A 15,749-nucleotide genomic window follows, 5' to 3' on the forward strand; every position below is an offset into this window, starting at 1 on the left:
CTTTAGCCAGGACACCAGGGCAGCAGTGCTGGTTTTATGGCCACATCCCGGCCCAATGTGGCCGGGACTAACCGTCGGAATGGGTGAGGGTTTAGCATGGCAGAGCTGAGCTACGGTTGCCGACTGCAACTCTTCCTCTAGCCCTTCACTCCTCTACCCCCCTCCATGCATAGAACTTCACTCGGGGGCAAAAAACACAAGCAGGAGAGGAACTGAAACTTGGGGGAGGAGATAGAAGAGGATGGGACAAGGCAGGACGGATGGAGTAAGAGAGTAAAACTGAGAGGGAATACTGTTGAAATAGATGAGGGCTTTGAGCTGTTTTGTACATACCTCTCATTTTGCCTTGCAGTCAGCAGACATGAAGGCATGAACACATGATAATAGTTCCCTGCCAAGTCATTTTAAAATATTTATCATAGATTAAGATTACTTTTGGACCAACACGATGTTGGATGTCACAGTGATTGAGGATATTATTACCAGCATTTTCTTTTTAATGTTTTTTGATGTAAACGACTAGTCAATTAATCAAGGCATTAATTGGAAGATTCATTGTCAGTCTTTGGTAGTTGCAGCCCTACAATGCACACTTAATTTAGTAGATGTTTTTGATTCATATTTCATGCTTTACCACAATAACATCATCATCATCCAACATCCTGACAAAAGAAATAATGCAATCTAATGCCAGTTTGATTAAATAAAACCAAAAACTAATTTGATGGACATGTTTTTGACATCACCAAAGTGAGCTGATACCAGCCATCCTGCCATAATCCTCCTTGGCTTTTAGTAGTGATCAATGTGGTTAGTAAAGCATGAAATGCTAGCCCACACCACCCGCCGTCACCTCTCTCTGTTGTCCCTTGACTGGTGCAAAGACCCCCATACTCCCCCACTGAAAATGACTCCTGTTTTTCTTCCACTTTTGGACATCATTTATCACTCTCTTGTTCACATCACTTCTTATTTCCATTCTGTTCACTGTAATAAATGACATGTTCGGACTCTCTTAACCTGTCAACGTTAGCAGCAGATGTTTGTGAACACACTCTGTGTTTCCATTGAATTAATAACTGCAATATCCCCAGACTCAAGACAAATCATGTCTTACGTGCCAACATTTAGCAGCTGTTTGAACACACTTCAACAACTGAACAGCACGATTTACACAAAAGTAATGAAAGAAAAACAACATTTTATTGCTGTTAACATGTCAGTTTTTACAAATACAGTAAACAGCAACCAATATACTACATTGTCAACCATGGAGATTGTCCCAAGACTCCCATAACAAATTGCACAATATTGTAAAATCTTGCATCAGGAGAAACATTATAAACATCTTGTGAATTAAAGATATTTTCCCCTTTTTTAAACAAGGATTTTGTCTGTTTGTCCCAGCAATGTTTATTTGTGTATGGAGTGGGAAAGTGAGATCCGATCACATCCGATCTGTGCCTGATTTGTAGACATGTTAGTATAAGATGTGAACTGCCAAAGCTTTCCTCTCACACTCCAATCACTCAGGACAAATGGTACTGCTAGCTCAACTCTGCTTCTTACAGTGGTGGACAGGGTTATTAACTCGGTTATTAACTTGACTTGGATACTGAAGTTTTCTCCCACTCCAAACACACACACACACACACACACACATATATATATCCGGAGCACTTCACCCCCCTTCCTCCTCTCCCCACGAGTGTGGCTGTTGTCACATAAGCTCCAGGCTGTGAACTCACTTTCTATATTTAGTTTGTTCATATAGTTTAGTCAAGTGGCTTCTGTATTCCCAGTGTCCTGCTATGTGGATCACGGTTCTGCCCGGGCAACCAGCCTTCTGTGGTCTGGTCTTGCCTGGTATGTCCTGGTTTGGTCCTGCATCGTGCCTTCAGCACTGCAAAAAATCTGACAAACCCTGAAACCATTCTCACATGAAGGGGTTAATACTAGTCACTCAGCATGCGGGAGCCATGGCGAGCAGGCAGGCAGTGCAGAGGCTGACCTCTGACCCCTCAGGAAAGGAATGTGGAAGCTCTTTCATCCCGGACAGAAACTAAAGACACGCGGGCAGTTGGAAAGTGGCAGTTTAACTCTGCTTTCAACGTTTTTGATGAGGGGAAGTAAGCAGAGGTTCAGTGTGAGTGTACTGTGGATTATTTGTCGAAGCAGCCTGCCATTTTGGAATGAAGGTCCATTTTGCAGCAGTGTTTGTTACTTTGTAATCACTGTAGTGATGGTGAAGTGTGATTAGTGGTTGGCAATGGTTGCAGTTGTGCTGTTTGTGCTGGCAGAAATCCCTGGTTATGAAGCACTGTGTGCTCTGACCTATAACCTACTACCTGCTCAGTGTGTTTATGAAACACAAAGATGGTCATACCTACTAATGACATTTAGAGCTACAACTGATTACTATAATTTATAGCTTTAATATATATATAGTAATTATTATAATTAATAACATTAATAATATCTATTTTATTTTGATGTATTGATTGCCACTGAATTCACGTTACATGTCAAAGATGTTTGGATAATGATGATTATTTTTATTATCAATTTATCTAATCTAATCTAATTGATCTTTTTTTTTTATAAATTGCAGAAAAATGTTAACCTGCAAAATGTATCATTGATCCATTAAGCAATAAAACGTACTTAAATTAATGGAATACTTAAATGATTAAAAGATTTAATTTGTTTTTGTCCCAAAATAGGTTGCAATTTTATGCTACATACTGGAGCCATATTATACAATACAGTACTACGTAACACAGTACTGCGAAAACATCATAAATATTGCATTGACGCCATAATTGTACCAGAATAGATAGAATGTACATTTGTTTAATTTCTAACACAGCTGTCCAGAGTCAGACTGGAAACAGACTGGAGACTTTTCCTCCTCTTCCTCTCACTCCTCCTCTTCATTTCTGTTCTCCTTGCTGCACAATTAGTCCCCAACACAGTGTAGGTCACCTGAGGCCTGTTTTGCAGTCTTATGCCTTGGTATATTGAAAGATGGTTACAATGTAACGAAACAACACTTAAAACAAAGCTCGAGCCCATGTTAGTTTAGTTCTAGCTGTGATCAATACCTGTTATCATCAGTAATGATAGTTAATGTCTGTGCTTTCTAAATTAGGACTTGGTGCAGATAGTGATAAAGAATATAGTTTTTCATAAAAAGTTCAACTAATCTGAATCGTGTGAAAACAGGGGAATAATGTTTATAGTTCTGGAAAATGGGTCTGTCTTCTGGTGTCTTCTAGGGATTTCTAAAGGCAGTTGGACCACCACTGGAAACCCTCGAGTACTTAGTAGCCAGATTTATAACATAATGAGGTCATATTCTGTTTATTATGTCATGTAGTCCACAGTCTCCCACAGAACACTGCTCCTGCACTGCCTGAAACACTGGGTTTGCAGTTGAGCCTTTACTTCTGTAACTTATGTGTGTCACTGTGTAACACGTGTTACATAAATATATATTTGTATTAGGGCTGTCAATCGATTCAAATATTTAATCCAGATTAATCACATGATTGTCCATAGTTAATCACACATTTTTTTATCTGTTCTAAATGTACCTTAAAAAGACATTTCTCAAGTTTCTAATACTCTTATCAACATAGGAGTGTATAAATCTGGTGCATTATGCAAATGTATGTTTATTATTATTGCAACAATCCAAAACAATGCCAAATACAGTCCAGAATATTATCCAGAATAACCTCAAAAATACTGCATGTTCAAAAATATGCTGTAAGTATAACATGGCAAACTCAAGGCCAACAAGCAACAACGGTTAACCTAACTTAACTGTATCTCACATCAACATGGTTGAGGAATGGGAAAATAAATATTGCAGTGATTATGAGAAATTACTTATTCTATGTAGACTCTGTAAAATGATATTTATATTAATGTTGAAGAATAAAAACAACAGAAAAGTGAAAGTGTTGCCTATTGCAGCATTCCTCACATGCTGATAAGACTTTTGTTGTGAATTGATAGGAATAAAGGTTGATTGATATGTTGTTACATAGAGGGCCACAGGAATGAGTCCTACAACCTCTTTCCTTCTTACCCGCAGCTTAAGAAACTTTCCCATTTGGTGCACCACATAAAATGCGTCAGGTAATATCCATTTAAGAGTAGTTGATGTTGGTTGCTACTAAGTGGCTAAATAAAGCAACAGAGGTTAATGGAGACATTAAACATGGTCACACTTTTGGAGGTAGACTTTGGTTGCAAACGATTCTAACTCTAACTTGAAGATTGATCAATTTATCGTAACGTTTATAAAATATAGTGTAGTAAAATGCTTAGTAATGGAAACGTTGAAGTCATGTGGATGTAGTTTGTTAATAGCCTACAGCTTTTTATATCTGTTGTGGTGTTCAATTCTGAAGATTATCTTGTTGAACAAATCCTGTAAGTATTAAAAACAAGCTTTTCTGGGCTTTTTCTCAAGGGAACCAGGGACCATCATCCCTGCAGCACTCTATAGGTTAAGCCTTTTGTCACAGTAGTAATACATTATAATAAAAAAATTCAATAAATAATGAATTAATTGTATAATTATTATTTGTATTTAATATGCAGAGTAACTACATTTTAATTGAAAAGAGAGTTATAATGCTATGTATATACATAATGCAAGCGTAATAATATTGGAATGATCAGTATGAATCAGTTGGGCTTTTTGCAGCTTGACGACATCCTTGTGTGAAATAAATACCCCAAATTGCCCATATAGTGGTTGAAAACAAAGGAGACACCGTGTGTCCTTTGTTTTCAACCACTATATGGGCAATTTCTATAACTTCATGGTGAGGATTCTGTTCATTGTACGGCATCTGCCTGTCTGTGTGTGTGCCTTTGTGAGTGTGTTTGAGCATGCTGGCTTGAGGGGAGGGTGTGTACATGATGTAGCATTCGGCGAGAACTGTGTGTTATATGTGCTGTTATGTGCGGAGGAGGGGGACAGAGCGACACGGCATGGTTCAGGCAAGGAATGTGCGACGTGGGTAGGCTGTACAATAGAGTTGGGCTCCCTGAGGGTGGTCAATGGGACGGGTATCACCCCCCTGCACCCGCCCTGCTGGGTGATGACCACCACACAACACTACATATGTCAGTTCCTCTTTACCACCACTGTAAAGACATGTACATTATGAGAGCAAACACACGTAATTGCACAAATACACTGAGACATGAGTGAGCACACAGCCATGCACATGCTAAAATGTATCTTGATATGACATGAACACACTCACAACTCTAATATGTACATATTTTAGCAACATGTACCAACCTGTGGTTTCGTCTTAGTGCATTTCTATGTAAACATGTAATTATATTACCTGCATGGCAGTTGTATTCTTGTGATCACATAATAGCAAGAATACATTCTGCTAGGCTTCAGTGGTTCAACGAATAAGCATCCTTTGAGGAGCTCCTAGTATCTACAAGCGTGGTTTAGATGTGTCAGCCAATGAGAGAAGATACTGTTAGTTTGAAATCAACGATGGCTGCTTCTCTAGAGGTTAGCGTAGCAGCTATAGCATCAATTATATCAGAGCTGAAGAAAGTATTTTATTGAACGAAAGAGCCAGACTGAAGGTTTTTCTTGATAGAAAAGATATTTTTGCTCTTCTCTTGACTGACTTTGGCAAGAGTTTCTGTTTACCAATAGCCCCACTTGTAGTAGCGCTCTTCTTTTATTGAATTGATGGGATGAAGTTAGCCCATGATAACTGTGATGACACATAGATGATTTGTCCAATCACCTAACAAGTATTTTTTCGAAAAGTCGTAACAGTTTCTAACGCTTACTTTCAAGCTGGTTTTGTGAAACAAAATAACTGGCGTGTCAGGCTGGTAATTATAAGCTTCTTAAAAAACAATCAAAGCTGTCTGTCTTAACTCATTGACCTCTGACACAGAAATGATGCCATTACATTTGGAGTTGTGTACGTATGTGCAGACCTTGTGCGTGTGTGTGCATCTGTCACATACTGTACTCCCACATGTGTTTTTGGTACTTAGATGAACTCTTAGTTCACGTGACTGATGGCTAACAATGCGCTCAGTGGTGTGCCCAATCAACCTTGGACTTAGCTGTATGTTAGCTAGCAGGGGTCACAGAGGTCACTGAGGGTAAATAAGGGAACACAGAGAGAGAACTGGTTCAGTGATATCATGGTAACACAGTTGAGTATAGTTTGTGTTTATTTTATCAAACAACTTTTGGCGCAGTTTTCAGTTATGCTGTCCCTTTTTTGTGTCAAAGTTTTGAACTTCTTTCAGACTTGGAGTTCTATGGAGCCTAAGTTTGTGCCGTAAACACTGCCCAGCCCCCATCCTACATCGCTCCACTCTCTCTGCCGTGGAAGTTATGTGTGTTTCTGTGTTTTCCCAACAATTACAGGAGTCTTATCCAGTTTCATAACAAGTACATGCATGTACACATGCAAAGCCGCCTTTATGCACCATGCTGTCATCTGACAACACATGAGGGATGAGGCTATGTTATTACATTCAGTCTCCACATATGGTTATAAAAATAAAGACGTTGTGGTGTACCTGTGATTGAGAATCATCATTCACAAAAGTTTTATGCTGATCCTTTGCAGTTCCTGTCATGTCAGTCATGCTTATCATTCGGCTCCCCCTAGTGAGTGCAGAGAAAACTTGCTTTCGAACTGGAATGTTCAAAGGTCTTCTGAAAATGTGACCAAATCTGTTGGATTTATTTAATAATTCCTTTATCACTTCTGATGTGTGTTTGGGATCATTGTCCTGTTGGAACACCCTACTGCACCTAAGACCCAGATATTCTGCTGATGATCTTAGGTTTTCCTGAGGAATTTAAATTAGATTATATTAGATTATATTAGATTAGATAGATTTTATATATCCCAAAGAAGGGAAATTCACCTGTTTCAACAGCTCAGGATGCATCAAGTACAGGAAAAAGAGTCAGGCAAATACGCATCAGGTTGAATATAAAATAAATAGAAGGAAAAACAAGAAATTTATAAAAACAAATAAGTGAGAGGAAAGTGATTGATCAGGTAGTGCTTGAGTTAAACAGTCTGATGGCTGTACGGGTGAATGATCTGCAGTAGCGCTCCTTCTTACACATTGGGTGTAAGAGTCTGCTGCTGAAAGAGCTGCTCAAGGCTTCCACAGCCTGGTGCAGGGGTGAGAGGTGTTGTCCATGATTGACGTCAGCTTGGCTAACATCCTCCTCTCACCCTACACCTCTGTTGAATCTAGCAGACAGCTCAGGATAGAACTTTGTTTAGTCTCAATCTGTCCATGTCCGTGCTGCTACCTTCCCAGTAGACCACTGCATAAAGGAGCGCTGATGCCACCACATTGTCATAAAATGTTGTAAGTCATGTCCTCTGCACCCCCCCCAGTCTTCTCAGCTGGAGATAATCACTCCTTCTTCATTATTCCATCTACTTTATTTAAAGCACCAGATCCACTGGTTTTATTGGGGTTAAAGGCCTCAAAACATGTTGCTGCTCACTGTGGTCAAACAACTACATTTTTGTTTCATCTGACCACGCTGTCCATGTGATCAGCAGCAAACTCCAGTCCAGTTTTAAGGTGCTGCGTCTGGATCAAGAGCTTCTTTCTTGTACGGCAGCCTCTCAGCTCATGTTGATGTAAAACACACTTGACTGTGGACACTGACAGCTGTCTTCCAGCAGCTTCTAATTCATTGCAGACTTGCTTTTGGTGTTTTTTGGTTGACTCTTGGCCATCTTGATCGATTTTAGATCTTCCCATTGTAATGTTTGTGGCTGAGTCTAATGGGTGAATCAAACAAGCCCTATAAAATGGGTTCAGAAAAAGTCACCAGCTTTTATCAATCAGAATCTCTCAAATAAAATTAAGTGGCCATGATACAAAGGAAATGTTATTCAAACAACATCCCATAACCACCTAAATTGATTGTTCGAGTCACTGTTTTTTTTGTTTTTTTTTATCCAGTAGATTTGGTCATTTTCAGAGGACTATAATAATTTCATTGTTGAACCAAACTTCATGAATGTTTTTGTGACAAAGTAGTATGTGTTCCACTCATTCCATCACAGAAAAATGAGAGCTGTAGAAATCATTGGAACTCAACACTGCCATGATATACATGTCTTTTTGTGACAATTTTTTTTCAAAGCTTTATAATTAAAAGACACAGTCACTATTTGTCAACTTGTGTTTATGTCTGTCTTGTTTGCTCTCTCCTCACAGAACAATAAAAATGCAGAGCAGTGTTTCCCACTCACCGCCAACCATAGCTGTTGGGACTGGGTGAGGAGGAGAGAGCAAGAGTGAAGAAGAGGAACGACTGACGCAGAGTAAGAGAAGAAAAGTGCAAAGACAAGAGAAGGACAAGTCAGATTTTAACAGGTAAAAAGTAGGCTGTATTAGAATAGAGAATGTTCAATGTTGCCACCATCTTGGAAACAGGTAGCTTGAAAGCATATGCCTTCTATCTCACCACAGATTTTGGCTTACTCTGATGTTTCCACTGGATCACTGGCCCTTCCTGTGAGCTTCTTTTCGACAAACCCCTTATAACTTCCCACTTGAGCCTGCAGGGCAGGGGAGCCACAAGTGAATTTTCATGGCAGCGGCACTCTAGGGCTGCCATGGCAGCTGCTGCCGCCGATGCCTCACACCATATTACCGCACTGACGCCGGAGGAAGAGGGACAACGGACTGCCACCAAGCTGTTTGGTAGTGCTGTCCCACTACCACGGACAGAGAGAGAGCGTGAGAGGGGGAAAGAGAGAGATAGGGGGAGGGAAGAAGAAGGAGAAGAGGTAGGGAGAGCAGGTGGTACCGAGTGTTTGGTGTGTGGAGCCCTGTTCACCTCACAGGAGAAGCTCCGGCTCCACAGCTTGAGTCACACAGGAGAGAAACCCTTCCACTGCTCACAGCCACACTGTCCCAAGGCCTTCAGCTCGAAATACAAACTCTTCAGGTACTGCACATTAATCAGACCACACAATTCACATCCTTTTAAATGTAGTATAATTCAAGGCTTCTTTAGCTTTCTGAGAACCTCCATTGAGCCACTTCAGAAAGGGTATAATTCCTACTTGTATTCGAGTGTATAGTATAGGAATAGTAACTTGATCTTTAGAAAGCAATAACTGAATGAAGTCTATCTTTAAAGCAGGTTTAAACATTTGTATGTTAAGAAAGGATCACATGCCTACTTGTATGTGAAAGGGACCGCTTTGCAGCTCCCCCAGCCCTACAGAGAGTTGTTGCATCTTTCAGTTCATTGATTTTGTTTCACAACCTACAACCAGTAAAGTTGTAGGTCTCAGCGCTCTCATGAGCAGGCAGTTGTTGTCATCGAAAAAGCGCTGATAAACACAATGTACTTATCCTGGGAGAGATAAAGCAGAGCCAAAAGGAGAGTGAATATTAGACTCATATATTCATCAGGTGGGCAACTCCAAGTGAAAACTTATGTTGTTGTCTAACTGTTGGATGTGTGAGTAGGCAGCTGTTAGCAAACAGATATTTGATATCAGTATCTGTCCTGATCGATCCGATCACAAGTGGACAGTTTATGAACAGGTATGAAACCTTCCAAGACACAATGTGGAGGTATTTGAGATCTGATCACTCAGACCACATTCAGAGGTGGTCTGGCTGCATGTGACCACATTCTTTTAGGCGTGTGTAGGCACATGTGTCCTGGCCACACTGAAGGACCGCCTACTCAACTCAGTGAAACAAGAAGAAGAAGAAGACAACAAAGAAGAAGAAGCTAAAACAACAGGCAGAATGGATTAGTTACTGTCTCATTACCATTCTGTTTACTGTAATGTAAATGACATGTGTAGGCTCTGTTAACCTGTTAATGTTAGCAGCAGATGTGTGAATAAACTGTCCGCTTTAACCACCCATTGAAATAGTAACTGCAATTTACCCGGACTCACTTATAAAGCACATGATTTTAAGTGTTGCTGTATGAAAAAAAAAACTGAACAAACTTTGTAAAACAGTGAAGACAAATTCTAAATCAACGGTTCTTTCTTGTTAATTCAGCATTAAAACATGAAGTTGTTTGTTTCCTTGTAAAAAATGTCAGTTTGTGGCAGCATGAACACACTGTTCACAATAATTTCACCATTTACACTTAATTTATGAAAGAAAACAACATTTTATTGATGCTAAACATGTCAAATTTTACAAATACAGTAAACAGTAACCGATATAAGCTACTACTTTGTCACCAATGGAGAAAGTCCCCAGACTCCCTTAAAAATGCTTGAGTTGTTGAGTTAGGAGAATCTTTATACATTTTATGAAAAGCTTTCAGTTAAGTTGGCTGATTTTAAACAAGAGGATATGTCTTACTTTGTGTCAAAGACATGTTCACTTGTCTAAGCGATGTATGTGCTTATTTGCATATAGAAAAGGGAAGTAAATCCGATCACAAGTGGTCACTTAAGACACACGTGGAGACTCATGATAATACCAGACTGAAGGGTGTAGAGCTGTCTACTTGTGATCAGGTCACTGAGGACGGATGTTAATACTAAATGTGAACGGCCTCTTAGTAACAGTTTGCTATACCTTTGCTAAATGAGCTTCATATGGGGAAGGTGTTTACAGCTTGTTTGCCATAACTGGCCAAAAACCCAATCTTTGCCGGTTTTAAATGACTCAAGTCTCATTTCATCAACATACTATGTTTGTTTTGAATCCAGTGAATCACAGGAAGTGGTTTCAAACCTCATTTTAGGTTCACTGTGACTTTTTTGTGTATATAAGGATACAAGGAGTTTTACTGGTTGGAAACATCCCCACCATTTATTCTCTTTTTTCTTGTGTTCCTCTGCAGGCATATGGCCACACACTCTCCACAGAAAACCCATCAGTGCTCGTTCTGTGAGAAAATGTTTCACCGAAAAGACCACCTGAAGAACCACCTGCAGACCCATGACCCCAACAAGGAGGCCTTCAAGTGTGAGGAGTGTGGGAAGCACTATAACACCAAGCTGGGATATAAGCGCCACGTGGCCATGCACTCTGCCACAGCGGGGGATCTCACCTGTAAAGTGTGCATGCAAACCTATGAGAGTACGCCTGTGCTCTTGGAGCATCTCAAGAGCCACTCTGGGAAGTCCTCGGGTGGCACCAAGGAGAAGAAACACCCTTGTGACCACTGTGACCGTCGTTTCTACACAAGGAAGGATGTGAGACGGCACATGGTGGTCCATACGGGCCGAAAGGACTTCCTTTGCCAGTACTGTGCCCAACGATTTGGCAGGAAGGACCATCTGACACGCCATGTGAAGAAGAGCCACTCGCAGGAGCTGTTGAAAATTAAGACGGAGCCTCCTGATATGTTAGGTCTTTTAGCTTCTGGGTCACCACCTTGCTCTGTGAAGGAGGAGCTCAGCCCCATGATGTGCGGCATGGGTCCCAACAAAGACCCAATGATGGGAAAACCGTTCCCCAGTGGGGCTCCTTTTCCGATGGGGATGTACAATCCACATCATCTCCAGGCCATGTCTAATTCTGGGGTAGCTCACCCACACCCGTCCCTGATGCCCAGTTCCTTGTCTGCAGCTATGGGCATGGGCTGTCACATGGAATCCCCTGGATCCCTTCACCCACACTCCCATCACCATCACCATCATCACCATCATCACCACCACCATTCCCCTCCACTGCCACCACACCACCAACCTCCGGCTCCCCAGCAGCAGCACCAGCCCCAGCCAGCCCCCAAATACCAGCTGGGATCTACCTCATACCTGCTGGATAAGCCCTTGAAAGTGGAGATGGAGAGCTTCCTCATGGATCTGCAGAGTGGCTCGCCAGGCCCGATTCCCTCTGCAGAACCCCACGCTGCTGCCTCACCCCCCAAGGACGGACTGGAGCCCACCTCGGGCCTGGTGGATGAGCTTTGTGGAGATCCCCTCCTGTCCAAGAGCCCTGCGGTGATCGCTGAGTCTCTGTGTGCTGCTAACATGGACTTCTCCCACCTGCTGGGGTTCCTGCCCCTCAACCTGCCTCCTTACAGCAACCCCATGAGCACAGGAGGGCTGGTGATGGGCTACACCTCATCTGCGACCTCCTCTTCTTCTTCCATATCCTCTTCCTCATCTCTGCATGCTGCCGAGCCCCATGCTGCAGTAGTCGCCGCAGCAGCAGCTGCCGTCGCTACAGCACCTCTTACCTCTTTGCAACCGCAACCTCAGGAGCAGCAGAGCTCCAGCGGGGGTCTGGGTCTCGGACCCCTGCACCCCCTCCCATCAGTGTTCAGCTCCAGCCTTAGTACTACCACACTGCCTCGTTTCCACCAGGCCTTCCAGTGAGAGAGTCAGTCCTCGGCCAGCCCTGTCCAGCCAAGATGGTCTCGACACCATCCACAGCTCAGTTCAGCTCTGCATGGATATTTCTGACTGTGGTTCTTTACAGGGCATGATCAAAAAGGTGGAGAATTAGAATAAATAAATACACAAACGAACACTTAGCCTTAAATGAAAGCGCACAAAAGCTTTTGATTAAGCCCTAAAAGGAAGTTAAACCCCTTTGATCAAAAGGAAAAGGTGAGAAAATTAGTTGGAGTAGCTTTTATTGGGCTTTTTCCTCCTATCCTATAGTTAAATAGCAATGTATTAACCCATCTTTTTTAAATTTCCAGTTACTTCCCCTTTTATCCCCCCTCCATCCCCTATTTAGTAGTATAGAGGGCAGGATCAGTAGGCTAAAAGACATGGTACTGCATACTTTATAAAGTAATAATATTAAAAAAATTCAAGATAATTTTAGTGAAGATTATCTGTCTTGTTGTGACCCAGAAAAATATAGTTTGAAGTGGATATTGTGTTTTACTTTATTTTATTTTCCAAATGTAAGAACATGGTAGAATGTGTCTCATTTTAAGTTTTGAACCACCTAATAACTGAAACTATCATGATCAGCATGAAAAGGGAAGAAATCAGTGAAGGAATGAAGACATGTAGACGCTGAGTCAACAATCTAACCTGAACTCTAAAATCTCCCCTCAGATGGTGAGGATATGGCCACAAAAGCTAGGCTGTCTCTAAAAAAGTGTTCTTCAAACAAGAAAAAGAAGTCGATGGATGTCATTATTTTCTTTTATCTGTCACTGATATGCTCCTAGAGTCAGGTCAGTCTGAATGGAAACACTCACTAAATGAAAAATGGACTTTTATCATATGATTGATAAGAAAGGTGTTAGCTTCCAAACATATAGACCAGTCACATACATTGCCACACATTCAAAAAAAAAAAAGAAAGAAAGAAATGTGAAAATGTGTGAGTTTGTTGAAAATGATGTAAAATCCCGCTGTTCCTCAAGAGAAGCACTTTTTTTTGCAGAAGGCACTTCACCTTTAGAAATCTCCTTGGGAAACCATTTGTCTTTGCCTGAGACAAAGACTCTCCTCACTCTCCTTCCTTCACTTGTCTCCCTTAGAACAGTTTAATCTTTAAAAGTCCCCATGGTAATGATAACTGTAGCTGTTTCTTGGCTGCCCAACACACCTAAAATCTATATTTTTCAAGTGAAATACCGACACATGTTAAGGCAGTCTTTGAAAAAGCTGCATCATCATGGTAATAATGAACCCCGACATATGTGAATGGCAAAAAACAAAAGAATTTCAGTGACAGATGAGGAAAAATGTGTAAAAGAATGTTATTGCAGTGTACGAAATATCTCAAAAATGAATATTATTATTGCTTTTATCTCAGTAAGGTGTATTTTAGGTAGATGTATTAATACTAAGTGATGATGTTTTTGATGTCTGGCAGGTTTACATTTGTGTGTATCTTGCATTTTTGATCAAACAAATGGATGAAGTATTAGCTTTTCCCCTTAAGCTTTTTCTGTCATATCCAGTCTTTACATGTACTTGAGTTAGTATAGCTGAATCAGAACTGTGGATAGGAAGTTTCTATAGAAGGCTGTTAGTGGCTTAATAATCACTTAGGATTTGAACTAGATAGATTGTGTCATAGGGATGCTGAAATGGATGGCCTATGAATCTATGAATATAGGCCTTTATTCAGTGGAATACATAACGAAACCCCAGCAGATTTCACTCCAAGCTCAGTGCTTTTGGATTGTTTTGGAGTTTAGATCCTTTCTAACCTCACCACCAGCCTATAAAAACCTGAGCCCAAAGTTAACCTAAGCCTCAAAGTGAAATAGGTGCTTTTTATCTAGTGTTTTGTCTTTGGCATGACCAACATAATTGGCATATCCATAACTATCCTTAACGTTGTGCATAAATGTTGTTCCAGTCATAGATGAAGACAGGCACAGGCGATCCTGAACCGCCATTATACGTTGAGTGAAAATGAAAAAACAAAACAAAAACAAAATAAAAAAAACAGGAAAGACATCGCACATAAAAAAAATATATATATACATATTGCTGCTTTTAGCTACGGTTGCCAATGGACGACAACTGTAGACCACTAGAACATTTCAATTTCTTGTCAGGCGGACAGTGAGCTGAAAACATGCACAAACTGAACCAACATAGTGTTCATCATCCCCGGGCCCCATCCCCTCTGTACTCCTTCTGCTCTCTCTGCTGCTTTTTAGAGTTAAAGGAAAAGGGTCTGAAAATACAGTGATAACCGGAAGAACGCAGTCACCGACCACCAGGCTTTGACATTCAAAGCACAGGGGGCAACATGACTGACTGCACAACTCGGGGTATTGCTCATAGTCATTTATTTGTTTTGTTTGTTGTCATATGATATATTATTTTCTGTTTGTGTAAAACAGGACCTCGAAAACAACACAACACATCACCTCATTTTTATTTGTTTTACTTTTCTTACCAAAACCTGGGGAGAAGAAACTACATTTTTGCACAATTGCTTGTTACAAATTGCTAAGTGTTATATGATTTTTGATGCTGCAGGGTACGAAACCCCGATAATGAGCAGCAGATAGTGTGGTAGACAGTTGAATATTCCACTTGGGAGATAGGAGCAGCTGAAAATTCAGAATCAGCAAGCCCTAATGCAGAAAGAAAAGCTTCTTTACAGTCTGACTGTCCTGAACTAATTTGAAATTTATTTTACAATTATTATTAGTAGTCTAACCTGGAAAGTCATTATTTCGATAATGACAATTGTCAAATAAATAAACTTTTTATTGATCCTAAATAAATAAGCTGTGGGCACCTTTTTATCGGGGGGGGGGGGGGGGGGGGGGTGTTAATTTGATCTTTATTTTGAGTTTTAAAAAAGGTTGTTTTTAAGAAAACCCTCTTGGCTTAAGCCAAATTTGTAGCAATCAAATTGAGAATTTATATTTTTGTAACAAAAATTCATGTAGTCCTAAATAAGGAAAAGTTAAGGAAAAGCTTTTGGCATGTATTAAGTTTGTCCTCCCTGGGTTTCTGTGAGCTAATCTGAATTCTAGCACTTTCAACCTTAAAAAAAGAGTATTTTTCTTTTAAAATTTCAGCTGATATGTTCATATGTTTTTAATTTTTTATTGATCCTGTATATGTTTGTCCAATTAGTTTGATGTGTAGACCTTTGTGTATTTCTCTTCTCCAAAAGAATAACAGTATTTTTGATAGACTTTAACTAATATCCTTCTACATAAGAGCCCCCTGCCCCTTCCCCTTTGAAACATTTTTGTTTTTGGGTAAGCCTTGCCTTGTCTCCCAAATTTATTACATCAAACTCTGTAG

At 40.5% G+C, this 15,749-nt stretch overlaps 1 protein-coding gene across 1 annotated transcript in view; it reads left to right on the forward strand.

Moving 5' to 3' along the window:
* The window catches only part of plagl2 (pleiomorphic adenoma gene-like 2), a 44,626-nt gene extending 30,069 nt beyond the window's left edge, over window positions 1-14,557 (forward strand). Inside the window, exons 2-4 of the mRNA XM_030423522.1 lie at window positions 8,278-8,436; window positions 8,533-9,013; window positions 10,895-14,557. Coding sequence (XP_030279382.1) covers window positions 8,679-9,013; window positions 10,895-12,377 — 1,818 coding nt within the window. The 5' untranslated portion in view covers window positions 8,278-8,436; window positions 8,533-8,678 and the 3' untranslated portion in view covers window positions 12,378-14,557. The remainder of the gene's footprint in view (window positions 1-8,277; window positions 8,437-8,532; window positions 9,014-10,894) is intronic.
* Window positions 14,558-15,749: the final 1,192 nt, after the last annotated feature.

This window comes from Sparus aurata, chromosome 7, assembly GCF_900880675.1.
Source record: "Sparus aurata chromosome 7, fSpaAur1.1, whole genome shotgun sequence".
Classification (NCBI taxonomy): domain Eukaryota; kingdom Metazoa; phylum Chordata; class Actinopteri; order Spariformes; family Sparidae; genus Sparus; species Sparus aurata.